Genomic DNA, 17286 nt, shown 5'->3' on the forward strand with positions numbered 1-17286 from the left:
CTCAGGGTCACTGAGATTAATAAATGGTACAACTGAATGAGATGTATATAAATTTCTTTCTTTGGGGTATGGTCATAAGTCAATAAACATTTATTAAGTGCCTACTATGCACCAGACACTGTGTTAAACACTGGGGATACAAAGAAAGGCAAAAGACTATCCCTGCTTTCAAGGAGCTTACAGCCTAGTGGAGAAGCTTACCATCTGACAGAGTTAAAGAGCTATGCGAAAATAAAGAGGTTAGTTTTTAGCAGGAGAACCCCCTCCCATGACTCATGTGATGATCCACGAGTTTATAGTTTTGCAGCTGGGGCAGAATTTAGAGGTTGTCCAATTCTTTTCTTAAAAAAAATTTTTTTTTCAATTAACAAAAATCTATTTTTCCTCTCCAACTGCCTCCTCACCCCGTCATGGGATGATCCATAATAAGTTCATAGTTTTATGAAATTTAGAGGTTGTCCAATTATTTCCTTTTTTTAAAAAAAAATTAGTTTTTCTCAATGAACAAAAATCTATTTTTCCCCCACCTGGGGGAGAGGGGAGAGGAAAGAAAAACAAAACCCTTGCAAAAAGTATAGCAACGCCTTGAGGCAGGGTTACCTACTGGTCGACTAAGGCCAGTCAAGAAGCGTTTATTTATTGAGCATCTATTATTATGTGAGCATCAGGAAGACCCTGGTTCGAATCCCAGCTCGGGGACTAAGGAGGTTTGACTGGGGGCAAGTCCTCCCCTTTTTCACCCCCAGTTTCCCTCGTAAAATGAGGACTCAGTTTCCACATCTGTGAAATAAGAGTAGGTGTCTGTGGGGGGCTGTGAGGGTCGGACGTGGGAGGATTATGTAAAGTGCGGGGCCAGTTTGGGGGAGCTTTTATTGTTTATTCTTATTCCTGCAGCAGGCACCATCTAAAAGGGAGCTGTTCTTACCGGTATATCCTGGCGGGGGGCATTTAATGGCTGCCGCCCCCCCAGACCGCCCCCCCCCCCCGCCCGCTGGACGCTCGCCAGCCCCGCCGCCGCCGCCGCTCCCGTCCTGCCCGCAGGACGCGCCACCTCGCTTCCCCGCTCTCCCGCCCGCCTCACAGGCCGCTCAGCCGCCCCGGGGTGCGCGGGTGGGGGATGGGGAGCGGGCACCTCCGGGCTGGAAGCAGGGAGGGCAGCAGCTCGGCCGCCCAGGAGCGGGGGTGCCTCCCTCCGGCCACAAGCAGGCTGCCCCGCTACCGGGAAGCATCAGGTCGGTGGTCGCCCCAATTCTCAGTCCCGCGCCCCTCGCCCGCGCCCCATCCTGGGGAGGGGGTCAAGCGGGCCCTCGCGCCCCCGCCCCGCCTGCCTCGGCGCCCCTTTTTGGGGGCGCGCCCCGTCCCCCCTCACGCCCCTCAGGGGCCCCGTGCCCGCCCGGCAGCCCCACGTCCCAGTCCCGGAGCCCCGGCCCCCGCCGTCGCTGCCGCCGGCCCGACCCCCAGCTCCCCCGGCCCAGCCGAGGTGGGGCCCTTGCCCCCCCCCCCCCGGTTTCTCCTCAGCGAGGACTTGGGCCCCGGTAGATGGGGCGGCGGCGGGGGTGGCGGCAGCGGCGGCAGCGGCGCAAGAGGTGGCTCCGGCCCCGGGCTCGGCCCGAGCTCTCGCCATCTTGAGGGGAGGAGGAGCCGCGGCCGCCGCCATGCGGGGAGGCAGGGAAAGAGGGAGGGCGGCAGCGAGCGAGCGAGGGAGGGGGCGCGGCGGCGGAGTTGGCTCGGCCCGGTCGGCGGCTTCGGCGGCGCCATGAGAGCGGGGAGCGGCGGAGGTAGGCCGGGCGCAGCCGGGGCGCCGGGCGGGCTGGCTGGCAGGCTCGGCGGGGCGGAGCGCGGCGCGGCGGCCCAAGGGGCCGCGGCTGAGGGAGCCCGGGCGGCCCTGGGGCTGGACTGGGCCGGGCCGGGCCGGGCCGGGGAGGGCAGGGCCGGGGGGCGGGCGGGCGGAGGGTTTCGGGGAGGAAGGAGCCGCCGCCATCTTGGGAGCTTCGAGTCAACAATAAAGGAACCGGGGAGCCGGGCGGCGGCGGCCTCGGCGCCGTGACACAGGCCCCAGCCGCGGCCAGTGGGGTGAGGCGCTGGGCTTGGCCGCTGGCGGGGCGCCGGGGCTGCGGGAAGCGGGCCGGGCCCGTCAGGGGAGGGGGCGCTCTGGGGCGGAGGCCCGAGGCCTGGCCCGGGCCTTGGGGGCAGCCTGGGAGGCGGTGGGAGCTCTGAGGGGCAGAATCCAGAGGCGAGGGCCCAGAGGGTCCCGGGACCGGGGACCGAGCAGGGCGAGGAGCCGGCCTGCGCCGGTGACAGCTTTATAGGGACTGGAGGATGTGGGGGCCGCGGGGCCGGGGGACGTGGCGCCCCCCCCCGTACGGGGGCGGCGGGCGGGGGGGGCAGACTGCGGCTCACCGTGGACAGTCCCCCTTCACTCTCCCCCCGTGCGTGGACAGTGGTGGGTGCTGGAGTGCCCCAGTAGGTTGAGGGGGGAAGGGGCTTGCTCGGGCCGGGGTGGGGGGTGACTCTTTGGGGCCCCGAGGGGGAGGGGGAATCCCCATTGTTTCCCGCTGGCTGAGCTGGCGGGGCCGCGGCTGCTCCACCAGTGTTGCGCAGATCCCATTGCAGGGCCCCAGCCTCTTTTGTTTTTAAGGCCAAAGGAAGCGGCTTTGGGATGGAAAATAACCGATAAATTACCGACACACGGGTGGGGGGGTGTCCCCAGGAGTGGTCGTGCACTTTTCCCTTGGACTTGTCCCCCACTTATTTCTCTTGTCCATCCTTCCAGAACCGCCTCCCTCAGAATTTAAAGCCCCCACCCCAACTCTCCTCCTAAGCTCTAGGGAAACTGCGCCGCAGTTGCAAACAAAAGCTCGAGGTGGTGAGGAGTTTTGGGGTGTGAAACTGTCACTTGCGAGCTCTAATCTAGGAAACGCTGTAATTAACTCAGCCGGGGAGCCTCCTTACTGGTCTGCGTTTCAATCTTATTTTTGAAAATGCAGACATAAAACTTTGAGACGGAAATTGGGCTGCTAAGGAAAAGGGTGGGAGGAATATTATTTTCTCCTGTGGAACTACCATGTAGGTTCTTTCTCTATTAAAAGTGGGTAGTCGTTCCAAGGTCCCAAATGGGTGGCACAATTTGGCTATAGGGAGAAATGTGCAAGTGTGAGCTAGAGTGTCACATTAACAGCAACAACAATACTATTTAACTATATAGGTTGCCCTTTTCATCCTCTCAGCACTTTGCTAACATTAATTAATCCTCACAATCTCCTTGTGTGAAGGAGGTGGTAATGTTGATCATCATAGTATAAACCTGTCAAAACAGGAAGCTGTTTATTGCAAAAAATGGTATCAGAGTTGAGTGACTCTCAACCACGGTCTGCTTAGGTTATCAGAGCCAGAAAAGGGGTTTAAATTTTTCTTTTCAGTTTATGTGAGCAAAATTCTGACTTTTTTATGAGCAAACCAGTGTTCAAGAAAAACTACACAGCATTCTCTTTAGAAGATGAGTTTTAGAGTCATGGAACATTTTTCTAATAAGTTGCATTGTACTATGCGAATTTCAGAAACTGTCTTGAACACATAAATCATCTTTGTTTTTTATTGCACATTCCTTTTGTGTGCATGAAATGTAGCAGAGTAAAGCAATGACCCTTTGTATTTGTTGGTGGAACAAACATCATTTACTATATTTTTTAAAAGTGGAAATGACTTAGCCTTTTTGATAGTTAATCTTAGTTTTAGGAAGATAGCATAGTCTGGATTAACAGTTTGTTTTTTTTCTGACAAATTTTTGAAGTTTACATGTTTAGTTATTTCGTAGGACGACGATTTGATTGTTTTTGTAAAAGGGAAGTAGTTTCCTTTCTTGTGCTTTTTGTCTACTGTAATATGTGCAGTGTAAACTTGGATATGGTACTTTAAAAATGTAAAGCTTTCTTTGAATTAAAATTTAAATTATTTAGAAATCTTATAAGTTTTCTGGTCAGTTTCCAAGCAAAAGTCTACATTTTAAATTCTTAGAGATAGTACAGACATTCCAATTGACATTTGGCTTCCTCTCAGTACTACTTAATGGAACAACTCCCCCAACTCCCTAAAAAAGAAATTCCTTTTCATAAAGTAGGAATCCTAAGTGGCAGATGAAATTCATATGGATGTGAATTTTTTTTTCTTGCCAGATAACTGGTAAAATGAAACCTGAAGCTTATTTAGCTTTTCAAGACCCAGTTTGTTACCTGAAACAACACAAAACAAATGAATTGTCCAGCCATGTTGGTTGATAAGCTTCTATTGTGTAACTCTTGTTAGAATATAATTTGGAATTGTAAAACAGTTTTTAGATAAAATTAATGTTGATTCCATCACTGGTTTCCTAATAATCACTAATAATAGCTAGCACTTATATGGTATTTCAGAGTTTGCAAAGTACTTTACCCATATTCTCACTTTATCTTATCTTGCAACAACAGGGGAGGTAGGTGCTTTTTATTATCCTCATTTTACTGATGAGGAAATTGAGACAGAGGTTAAATGTCTTGCCCGAGGTCACACAGTAAGATTTGGACTCAGATCTCCCCCACTTCAGGTTTAGTACTCTGTCCCTGTGAGTTTAATTTGTATTTAAGAGACTTGAATTTGACATCTACCTGTTTTACCTGAATGTTACTTTGGTTTGGGGACAGTATGTTGTCTTCACAACTGTTTTCTTTGCCCTGGATGAAGGTTAGCTCTAAATAGAAGTTTACATGGCTTTTTAAATGGTAGAGACTGTGGAAATCTTGGTTTAGGGGGATTTGGTTTAGAGGATTTGATTTAAAAGAAAAAGCATATTGTTATTGAATTCCAAATAATTGATTACTTTTTTTTCTTCATTTCAGATTGAAGTGATTAAATTCAGATATAACTAAACTTGGTTAGAGGGCTTTTTTAAAAAAAGTTGTTTCAGTGCATCAGAGCAAGTTACTACTGCTTTACCGTTCAGAGACTTACAGGTGCTTGCCTGCATTGCAATAAAGGACTCATATATTGAGCAAGACTTATATTTATCTCTTCGTTTTGGAGAGTCTAATAAACTGTTATTACAGTTTCTCTACTGACTTTCAAAAGTTTTGAGGTCTAAAAGAGACACCTTTACAAATAACAAAGCATGAGCACGGCCAGAACAGAGAACCCTGTTATAATGGGTCTATCCAGTCAGAATGGGCAGCTGAGGGGCCCTGTGAAGCCCAGCGGCGGCCCTGGAGGAGGGGGCACACAAGCGCAGCAACAGATGAGCCAGCTGAAGAACACCACCACAGTCAACAACGGCACTCAGCAGCAAGCACAGAGTCTGACCACCACTATAAAGTGAGTGTTGGAGGCCATGGGCGAGCTGGTTATTTCCATGTTCACTTGTTTTGTGCGTGTGTCGGGGTTTGTTTGTCATAATTAAATACTTGTAGCTACAAATGGAGGACAAAGGACAGATATGGCCACCTCTCCCTGCTCCCACCCCCCCACACAATAAATGTATACATTTTTTACTGTGATTATGCTAGGTTTAGTAAGTAATGAAGCATAGTGACAGATCCTGGAACCAAAACATGTGATTTCTGACTTTCAGAAATAGAGCAAACTGGAGCAGAAGGTTAGAAAGGGGACCATGAGTTCCTTAACCAAATATCATTGAAACTACTGTGTTCAAATCTTAGGTTTTCCAGTGTAACTTTTTGTTTAGCCCTGTCACTCTTCTTTATTACAGTTTATGCATCAAAACTAATAATTTTTTTCAGGTTTTTTATTTTGAAGTCACAAATGTGTTTGATTGCCTGTCACCTATAGACATCATCACCTATAGAAGTATAAAGTTTTATTACATAATTTCAGTACATAAATTTTTTTGTTTTTCATTTCAACATTCCTTCTTTAAAAAAATAATTTTTATTGATAGATTGTTTTTACATTGCCCAAATTTCCCTCTGTATCTCATCCCTCCTTCTATACTATTCCCCCTCCCACTTTTTTTTTAAACAAAAAAAGAAATCAGCAAAACCAATCATCTGACGAAATAAGTACTATTCTATGCCCAAGGATCCCCCTTTTTTCCCCACCCCTACTCTCCCCTCCATCCCACCCTCACCCCCCACAAAAGAGCAAGAGAGGTGTTTTCTCATATCTCTTCTTTGGGGCTGAGCTTATTCTTTGTGATTTTGCAAAATTAATTTTTGATAGTTTTGTGACAGTTTTTTTTTACCATTGTAGTAGTCATTGTGTATATTGTTTTCTTTGCTCTGCTTTATTTTGCATCAGTTCATATAAGTCTTTCCCTGCTTAAAGGCAAAAATATAGGTGTTTGCCATTTAAAGGGCATATTTTAGTGAAAGTAGTGTTTCAAATCATCTAAGGTTCTACTCTGATGTCTTTTCATCTAAATGACCCTTCTTTTTTGTAGACACAGTGTGGTATAGTGGATAGGGTGCTGGACTTGGTGTCAGAAAAGCTTGAGTTTAAATCCTCACCTTGATGCTCATTAGCTTTGTGCAGTGGACAAGTCATATCATTCTTTGAACCTCAGTTTCCTCATCTGAAAAATGAAAAATAATAATATCTGTAGTAGCTACATAAGGATTGAATGAGCTCATGTGTTTTAAAGTACTTTAGTATCAGTTTTTATTATCATTATTGTTTAAAGGCTACAGCCACCGAGTTCAAGCCATGGCTCATCCTGCCAAGCTTGACAGGTGTCCAAGAACAGACCAGGACCGGACTGTAAATATGAAGAGGCCAACACTCCGAGTCTGGCCACTGAGTGATTGCAGTCTACATGGGTGTAGGGAGGACCCACAGGAGTCAAATCACAGGTTTTTAAAAGTATTGAAATAGTGACTCTCCATCTGATGAAGACTGTGACATAAGACTATGAAACAAAGATCAAGAGTCTTTAACCCAGCATTTGGTTTCTTCTTCTGTTGTAATTGGATTCATCTCACAGAAGTTTTTTTTCAGATAAGACTTTGGTATTTATTCTGTAAGGTAGAGTTCTTCTTTTTGCTTCAGAAGCACTCTCAGAGGTATGGTGACCCTTTAGAAAGTTAACATTACCAGATCTTATATGTTAAGCTTACAACCTACAAAAAATTCAAAGTTCCTTCCAAAGTTATTCACAGAGTGTCATCTCGTCAGAAGCAAATCTTAGGGGAATTTGTATTCTTTTACTTTTTTAGAATTAGTAATATAAATTTATTTTGCTCCCAGTAAGCTACTTGGGGGTACGATAGATTATCAAAAGCAGAGGCTGGTATGTTTCTAATGCTTCTTTGAAAAACTTTATTAGAAATATCTATGTGTAGACATGCACATACTTTTAGGTATATAAAAGTCTTTGAAGATATGTAATTAACAGTAGCTCACATTACTGTAGCACTTTACAAAATGCTTTCCTAACAATAACCTTGTGATATAGGTAGTATAAGTAGTAATATCCCTGTGTTAGAGATGAAGAAATTCATTCTCCCCTGTAGAACTTGCCACTTAGTAGCTGTTAGCATTAGGCAAGTGGGACCTGGAATTCAGCTCTACTAATTCCAAGTTCAGTATTATTTCTATTCTGACCAAACTTTGACCAAATTTTCTAAAAGAAAAAAGATTCTCTGAATGAAGTAAATGATTAATAGACTTGAGTGTCATAACTTCTGTGATTTTGCTCCTTCAAGAATAAGTTGTTTCTATCTAAATTTAATTCCTTCAAGTCCCTTTTGTTCCATGAAATCTTTCCATATGACGAGCACACATTTGTCCTCCTTCTGAATTCTTTCTGTATTTACCATCTGTGCTACCTTTTTGACACTTGATCATGTATAATCTTATTTAAATGGTTTATGTGTTTTTCTTTTCCCAGATTGTAAATTCCTTGTGAAGATGAATTATCTTCTGTTTCTTTTTTATCATGACCACAATGCCTTAAATGGTGCTATGTATACAGTAAATGTTTAAGGATGTATTGAATTGGATCATATGGTCTTGGTGTCCTGCCCCACTATTTAATTTGGGATCTTTTCTCAAAATCTGTAGGGTTACGGGGTGAAGTAAACATTTTGTGGACAACCTCAGATTAGCATGAAAAATGTAGAAATTGGGATGCACATGTTAACAGTAGTTTGGTCATTCAATATCAAGGTGTGGTCCTTTTTTTATAATGAGTAGCAGAGGGATTATAATTGCAGTGAATTGAACTAAGCAAAGCACCATCCTTATAAATAGGACTTGCATTAAAATATTGTTGGTTGCAGGTATCTTTCTACAATTGTCATTTATTTTCTTCACATTGTATTTTCCCTTTCTGATTTTTTTCCCCCATAGTTGTAAATAACTTTAGAGAATTAAAGGGGATGCTATCTTCCTCTTTCAGCATGACTGATGGATTGCATAATTTTTCATTAGGGAAGCATTTTTCTCATTTACTTAGTTCTTTGGCACTGCTGAACAACCAAGTAGTTGTTCCTAACATCTACCTAGGGGAGTGGAAAAGGGGATTATTGTAATTGTTTAAAGTTTATATGGGAAATAAATAGTTGTTCTCTAATATGCTGCTGAATAGTATTGTTACAAAGACATTTCTAGTTCTTAAATTTCTTTTGTTTTCTCTTTAGACCTGGTGATGACTGGAAAAAGACTTTAAAACTCCCTCCAAAGGATTTGAGAATCAAAACTTCGGTGAGTTTCTTTTAAAACACAAGTAGAAAAATGGTAAGAAACTGTAATAGTTGAGATATTAAAAATTATTTTAAAGGAAACCAGCTATGTAATTTTGGGGAGCACTTTGAGATTTGGGGTGGAGACAGGCAAGACTTGATACAATGAAAATTGGTTAGTAGGCTCACAGATTTAGAGCTGGAAAAGATATTAGAGATCATTTAGTCCAGCTCCTCTCAGATAATTGATGCCCAGAAAGATTAAGTGACTTGCCTATAGTCACATCCTTTTATTGTAAGAGTACTTTATCTGAGTGAGATTTAATTTCTTTGGGAATGCTATGCTTGTTTATTACTTAATAGTAATACTACTACCTGAAATAATTTATTTTTGGTACTGGATACAGTGCCATCAGACGATAGTTTAAAATTATGTTTTGGAAAGACTTATTTTATAAACTTCAAGGACAGTTGGGTTGATAAGTTGGTGTAGAGGTAGTCTGTTTGGATTTATGTTTGAAATGTAGACTAAGGGCTCTCAGTCTAGATTTACATTAAATAGTAGTTGACTCTCTGGTAGCTTGCATAAACTTGTTGTATTCTTCTTGGCTAGGATGTGACCTCCACAAAAGGAAATGAGTTTGAAGATTACTGTTTGAAACGGGAGTTACTGATGGGAATTTTTGAAATGGGCTGGGAAAAACCATCTCCTATTCAGGTATGTTTGAAAGCATGAATATCCTGCCTCTTTCTTACCTCCACTCCCTGTATATGTTTTTAGATATGTGTTCTTAGACTTATTGGTTAGAAGGACATAGAAAGATTTTTTTTTAAAATTCTGGTGATAAAAATTAGGGAAGATGGAGTTAATTTCCTTCTATTAATTCTATATTAGAGAGTCAGATGAACTTAAGATCACCTGTGCTTCCAAGTCTGATCAGGCATTGAATACTTAGCGGGATTCCTAGCCTTAGAAACTATAAGAGGATGGTCACAAAATTGGATTTAGAAAGGTGACTAGAGGTCACCTAGTCCATCCCACGTCTAACTGATAAACTCAACTTCAGCATCCCAGCAAATGGTTGTTTGGCCTCTGCTGGAAGATCTCCAATGAGAGAGAAACTGCCACCTCCCATGCACTTTGGTATGGCACTGATTATTGGTAAGTTTTTCCTTATAGTTAGTCTTAGCCTATCTATAGTTTCCACCCATTGCTTTTAGTTCTGCCTTCTAGGGACAAGCAAAATAAGTCTAATTCCTCTTCCGTGTGACAACACTTCAAATGCTTGAAGATAATAATCTTGCCCTACTAATTCTTCTATTCTCCAGGTAAACTACCCAAGTTCTTTCAATTGAACCTCATGTGGCATGATCTTGAGGCTCTTCGACTGTCCTGATTGCTTTCTGTGGACACATTCTAGTTTGTCATTCCTAAAGTGTTGTATCTAGAACTGAATATTATATTCCAAATGTAATCTGAGCAGGGTAGAGTATAGCAGGACTAGTCTAACCCTTGATACTATGTCCTAGATACTATGTCTCATGTATCTTCAATATCCCATTAGCTTTTTTGGCCTTCAAATCATAGTGTTGAGTATTATTGAGCTTATAGTACACAAAGCCCCAGATTTTTTTCAGCCATGCCACATTTGTATCTGTGAAGTTAATTTCTTGAACTCAGATGTCAGACTTTGCATTTACCCTTATTTAATTTCATCTTAGTAGATTTGGGCCAATATTCCAACCTATTGAGATCTTTCTAGATACTGCTTCTTACAACCTCTTTCCTGTCCCTCTTAGCTTTGTGTCACCTCTAAATTGAATAAGTATGCCAAATATGGCTTTATCCAAGTCATTGGGAAGAAAAAGTTAGATAACACAGGGCCAAGAACAGTTTCCTGGACCCTTTCCATTAAAGATTCCCTTCCAAGTTGATGTCTAACCATTAATGATGACTCTGAATCCAGTCATTCAACTAGTTCTAAATCCATTTAACTGTACACTTGGGATATTAGCCCATATCCTTCTGTCTTGTCCACCAGGGATAACACAAGAGACTTAGTCAAATACTTTGCTCAAATCTTGGTGAACTAGGTCTATAGGATTCCTCTGACCTACCAAAATAAAAATTCTTTCAGAAAAAGGGAGGTTAGTCTAGTGTGATCTGTTCCTTTTCTAGATACGTTAACCATTCCTTTAATAGTGTGCTTTAGAATATCACCAAGGACCTACATTAAGCTTACTGACTTCTCATTTTTAGACTATATTGCCTTCTCTTTTTTGAAAATTGGAAAAGGTTTGCCCTTCTCCAGGTCTGTAGCAACTTTTCATATTCTGGACAATATTTCAGAGATTACTAACAGTGACTCAGTAATTATATTTGCCAATTTTTTCATACCGTGGTTTGGAATTCTTCTAGAACTGTTGACTGAAATTGAATGCCTATTTTAAATTTGAGCTTTTTAGACACTTCTGTTTTGTCTTTTTCAAACATTTCTCTTGGTAGAGAAAACAAGCAAAAGTAAGAGTTGAGGAATTTTCCTACTTCTCTGTTGTCTATTATCGCCCTGTCTCCTGAGCTTTCCTTTCCCCAAGAGGTGGTCCTTTCACTTATTTCTTTTTCCCCTTCACTCTCCAAACTGCTCTACTTTTCCCCTGCAAGTGGGGCTGGTACTGAACTCCCTTTTATTTATGTATTATCTTTCTCTATTAGAGTATAAGTTCCTCTAGGAGAAGGACTTTGTTTTTGCTTGTATTTGTATTCTCAGTTCTTAGCATAGTGCTTGGCACATAATAAGTGCTTAATAAATGCTTTATTTATCTTTTCCTCTTCATCAAAACTTTTTTTCTATTTGATTCTTAAGAATTTTCACTTCTTCCAGGCTGATTTCCCTTGTAAAATATTAGTCCAGTGGATCCTAACTTTGCCTTCTCTTATATACAAGGCAACATATAATCAGATGCTAAAATATATGAAAGAGACAGGAAATGGAAATTCAAAAAGGAGAGAGATCCCTGAGGACTTGAGTTGATAGGAAAGACTTCTAGAGAAGGATTGGTGGTAACACTTTAGCTGGACCTTGAAGGACTGTTAGTTCAGGAGGAAAGCAGAGTATTTTCAACAGAGTGAACAAAGGAGTTGAGTGTGGGGTTAAAAAAAATAGTGACGAATTGACCAGACTAGAATGGAGGCTGTTATTGGGAATGAACAGAAGTCTGATCATGTCTCTCACGTACACACCCAACTCCAATGGCTTCCTGTTGCCTCAAGAAGCAAATACAAAATGCTCTGTTTTGGCATTCAAAGCCTTTGTAACTTAGTCCCAGCTTAACTTTCCAGTCTTATTATACTTTATTCTCCAGTACATTCTTTTCCATCCAGTGACTCTGGCCTCTTGGCTTTTTCTCTGAAAAAGATACTCCATCTCTTTGTTTTGGGCATTTTTTCTGCCCATCTCCCATGCCTGGAATATTTTTCCTCCCCTACTCCAACTACTGACCTCCCTGGCTTCTTTTGAGTACCAACTAAAATCCTACCTTCTACAGGAAGCTTTCCCCAACCCCTCTTAATTACAGTGCCTTTCCTCTGCTAATTATTTTCTATTTATCTTATATATAGCTTGCTTTGTGTACAGTTGGCTGTGTGTTGTCTTCCCCCATTAGACTGTAAGCTCCTGGAGGGCGGGGATTGTCTTTTGCAAAACTCTTTTTGTATTTCCAGCATTTAGCACAGTGCCTAGCATATGGTAGACACCTAATAAAATGTTTATTGATCGTTGATTGATATCACTCCATTAATCACCACTTTGTAATTTGGGCGTGGTTTTTGTCCACACTGTGGATATACCTAACTGTGGGTATTCCCCAAGGCTCTGTCCTAGGCTTTCCTCTCTTTCCTCTTTGTCCTCTGGATCTTGATGATCTCATCACCTCCAGTGGGTTCAGTAACATATCTCTACAGACTCTTTCCTGAACTCTAGGTCATGCATTATTGGACATTTTGAACTGAATGTACTTCAGGCATCTGAAACTAAGCATGTCCAAAACTAAACTCCTTAACTTTCTTCCCAAATCCACCCTTCTTCTGAACTTCCCAATTTCGAGGGTATCAGTATCTTTCCAGTCACCAAGGTTTACAACCTCAGTGTCATCTTTGATTCCTTATTCTCATTCACCCTACATATCCACTCAGTTGCCAAATCTCTTCACTTCTTCTCTTATGCCACCTTCTGTCCTATCACACAGCCACTGCACTAGTTTCAGTCCTTATAACTCTTCACCTGAACTATTAATAGTCTAATAGACTCCTTTTTGAGTTCTCTGCTTCAAGTCTTTCCCCATTCTAAATCATCCTCCACACAGCTGCCAAAGTGATTTTGCTTAAGTTCAGGATTGACCATGTTACATGTCCCTCCTACTTAATAAACTAAAATGACTCTTTTTTTGCCTTTAGGATCAGATATAAGTTCCTCTGTTTGACATTTAAAGCTCTTCACACCTTCTTACACATCACTCCTCCATGTCCTCTATGGTTTTGCCATACCAGCCTTGTTGCTATTCTTTACACTCCATCTCCTGTCTCTGAGACTTTGCACTGGCTGTCTTCCATGATTGGAGTGTGTATTCATTTCTCAGATTGGTCTCTTGGAATCCTTTGTTTTCTTCAATACCACCTTCTGAAAGAGGCCTTTTTGAGGTCTTAGCTACTAGTCCTTTCCTTCTGAGATTACATTTATATTCTTTCTACTCTGTAAGTATTTTGCATATGCTTATGTATGATATGTTACTCTCTGTTGGAATGTAAGTCTCTCGAGGGCAACAACTAGATATACATTTTCTTTGTATCCCCAGCACTTTGCACAGCACCTGTCAAATATTAAGTCCTTAATAAATGCTTATTGATTTAATTGAACCAACATACTAGATAAGGTACTGTTAACCAACATACTAGATAAGGAGTTTATTAGATGTTTTAAGTCAAGATGTCTATAACATTTGTATCATCTGTCAGTTGACTCCTTTTTAGATGCTCACAAACTCTTTAATAATCTAATCTAAACTTGTATTTTCATATTAAATTTATTAACCCAGGAGCCAACTTTTTTTTTGTCTTCTTGAAAATCAGGCATTAGCCTGACAATCCTTTGCCATTGTTCTGCCATCCATTCTGCCCTTCATGAGTTTTCCTAAATTTCTGATGATAGTTTGGATATCTGTGTATTTTTTGCAGTTACCCTAAGATAGAATTCTTCTAGTTTTAGAGATTTGAAGTTTATTTAAAAGCAACTATGATTTTTTTTCTTAACTAAAAAGCAGTATTTAATGGAGAAAGAAGAAAGCAAACTAGCACTTGGATAGTCCCACTTCTCTGTTGTGTCATCTGTTGGTAGCACTTAATGGTTTGTTAACTGTTACGGATGTTCTTCCTTGTGCTAGACACCAGGGGAAAGATAAAGATACATAAGACTCAGTCCCTGACTGTCTGGCCTTTACCATTTAATCATTGTGGTTGTGTAGGTGAGAAGTGGAAAGAAAGTGCTTAAGAAAAGTGCTCTGCCCGTAGTAAGTATTCAGTAAGTGTTTAGTAAATGGTTGAGCTGTACAAATAAAAGGCTAAGCAGATCCAAGGAATGAAAAATAGTTTTTTACCTTGAGGGGAAAGAGTCAGGAATCACTTAGTAAAGGGATCCTGTAAGAGCAGGCCTCTAGGAACCCTTTTCCCTACACCAGTCCCTCATTGCCCATTTCCTAACAGGTACTGGACATTTCCTTTCAATAAGACACTGATACCCTACCCTCATCCCTACAGTTTCCTTGTATATAAAATAGTAATAATAGTACTTGTATTACCTACATCAAAGCACTATTGTAGGGAAAGTGTTATGTTTTGATAAAGCTATAGAAATGATTTGGCATTATAACAAAGTTAGTGTAAGCATTATTATCCCCTTTTTACAGATGAGAAAACTGAGGCTCAGAGGTTAAATGAGTTGACTACACTAGTCACATAACTAGTAAGTAGCACATAGGGGACATGAACCCAAATTTTCTAACTCCCAAGTGCAATACTTTTCTTCTGTGTCATATATTGCCTCCCTATTGGAAGTCAATATAGAGCCATTAAAGGGTTTGAGGCAGATAAATTTCAGAATCAGAACTATCCATAGGGAATATTGACTATATGCACTATCATGCAGTCTTCATTCCTCATTTTAAAGATAAGGAAATTGGGACCCAAGGAAATTTAGTAATTTGCTCAGTCATATAACTTTGAATTCTTTAGGTGTCCAGCACTAGCCCAGGTTCAAAACATTTGAGAGTTGAACTACGTGCTGGCATCAGGAAAAAAAAATCTCTAAATCTTATTTCTTTCCCCCTTGGGATTTTGTCTTCTATGAATCTATTCTACCCAAGCAGCTATAGACTTAGTAGTTGCAGTTTTGAGAGAATAGCATGAAAGAACCCAGTGAAAACTGCAGGCAGATTGCAACTTATATGCTCACTCCTCACTTCCCCCACCCTACCATTTCTCCCAACCCAAAACAAAGCTGGGGCTCTTAGAAGAGATTGCTCTTGAGACAGAACAACTCTCAAGTCAGAGAGCCTAATAGAATGAGATTTTACTGGTCTTTTGTCACTATCAGAAAGATACTTGTGGCTTTACACTTTAGTGAAGAGAAAGAAGGTGTCAGATTTTGAGTTAGCTTAGTAAAGAAAGGCCCTTTTAAAGCCAAGGGTACTAATTCATGCTCAGAAGACTTTTTCTCTTGTCACATCTGTTAGTATGAAAATCACCCTTAGGTTGACATGTCTTTTCTTCACTTACTCGAAGAGGTCATGGCACATTTAAACAGTGAACTGAATGTGCTGTGTTTCATAAACAGATATTATAATACTAATCCATCATCACCATTGATATACATGTTTGAGGTTATTTTGTAAAAGTTGCTAGAAAAAAAATGATAGAAATTTTCCATTTTTGTCAGTAGGGAGATGGTAAGAGGATAGAAATTTTGGTGAAATTTTAAAGTTTTACAAATCTAAAGTTACTTTAAGAATATAAAAATGTATTTTTAATATTTTGGTTTGCTCAAAGAATAAGCAAAGGCATACATTCACTTCTTGTGAATACAGATTTCTACTTTTATTCATCAGTCTTCTTAATAAAGTGTTCTAGGAGAGCCTTGTTTCTAATCCTTGCATAATAAATGGATGCCACTTTCAATGTCTGTTACGTTCTTAGACCTTTGAGGCTCAACACAGGAGGGCAGGAATATTCAGCAAAGTCTAGATTAAAAACTCAACAGGACACCCACAAGGAAAAAAAGCATCGATTGAATCTTGTGAAAATAGTAGTGCCCCCTGGAGGCAGAATTGGTTCTTGGTCTTTCATTGAAAAGTTCTACTGATCTACGGATCATGAAACTACCAACAGCTTTGCATAAGGAAATTCCTATGATATATTTTAAATAAATAATTTTGAAGAAGTAGAGTCTGGGTAGCAATATATGAATAACTTAACTACTTTATTCATCCTTTTTTTAAAAACTACATAATTTTTTAAAAATGTCACTTTTTAAGGATAGAAATGTCCTTAGAAGAATTTGTGCCCCATCTACCCATCTCTAAACTTGGTGTTCCACACCTCCTTCCCTTTCTACTTCCTTTTGTAGTGGTAATAGGTTGTACTGAATTTTTTCCTTGGAGGTCTGCCCGTTCTGACCAAGGCCAGAGTACCTAAAATGCCTGTTTACATTGACATGCATTTGGCCATAAATTAGCTCTTCTCAATGCAAAACTAAAAAGCCACAGAGGTACCAACCTGAAGCCTAGAGCTTCATTCATACTATTCTCTAATGAACTGAGCCAATTAATTTTACTCTACAAAGTATGAAAGTTCTCTCCATCCCAGAAATGTGACCATCATAGATGTGTGCTGCAGCAACTGTGTAGTAGCTGCCCAGGACTACTAAAGAAAAGTTTTGAATAGGAATTAAAGAAGCAAACTGTTTGATTCTGAATGTAGAGAGACAGGGTGTAATTCTTGTACTCCAGAATACTGGCCTGGGAATCTCAGAATTGGAAAAGGATCTTACAATCCATCTAATCCAGTTTATACATGTGCAGCAATACCCTCTACAGCATGCCCCAATGAGTGGTTGTCTAGGCTTTACTTGAAGACCTGTAATGATGGCTGTTGCCTCTAAATCTTTGCAGCTTCCAGTCATTTGCCCTTTAAGGCCAAGCAGGACCACAAGGCCTGGCCTCTACCTCAAGCTCTGCTGCTTCTTTGCCAAGTTGTTGTATCTCTTTGAATCTTGAATTTCCTCCCCTGTAAAATGAGGGGGTTGAACTGTGGATGATCTTTAAGGTCTCTTCCAAATAGAGTATTCTAAGCCTACTTTAATAGACATTCAATCAAGATACCAGATATTACACAAAGGAACTTTATTGGCTTAAGTGTGGTTGCTACAAGGACCATGCATTGTGAAAAGCTATTTTATGGCCAAATACAGGATGCTTACCTGAATAGTCATTTTAGTATCTCATGACATTGGGGCAAGGAGAAAGACCCTATGAGTACTTTTGAAGTTTCATTGGTTGGGCGCTTGTCTGATGCTTT

General features: G+C 41.1%; 1 protein-coding gene across 3 annotated transcripts in view; it reads left to right on the forward strand.

Annotated features, from left to right (window-relative positions):
• Positions 1–1117: 1117 nt before the first annotated feature.
• The window catches only part of DDX6 (DEAD-box helicase 6), a 38375-nt gene continuing 22206 nt past the window's right edge, over positions 1118–17286 (forward strand). Inside the window, exons 1-4 of one of the 3 annotated variants that reach the window (XM_036744273.1) lie at positions 1118–1232; positions 4872–5340; positions 8622–8685; positions 9277–9381. In XM_036744273.1, coding sequence (XP_036600168.1) covers positions 5141–5340; positions 8622–8685; positions 9277–9381 — 369 coding nt within the window. In that variant the 5' untranslated portion in view covers positions 1118–1232; positions 4872–5140. Of the gene's footprint in view, positions 1233–1629; positions 1779–1933; positions 2074–4871; positions 5341–8621; positions 8686–9276; positions 9382–17286 lie in introns of those variants that run through there. The other 2 variants (XM_036744272.1, XM_036744271.1) reach the window with 2 other exon arrangements.

Source organism: Trichosurus vulpecula, chromosome 2 (assembly GCF_011100635.1).
Source record: "Trichosurus vulpecula isolate mTriVul1 chromosome 2, mTriVul1.pri, whole genome shotgun sequence".
Classification (NCBI taxonomy): Eukaryota; Metazoa; Chordata; class Mammalia; order Diprotodontia; family Phalangeridae; genus Trichosurus; species Trichosurus vulpecula.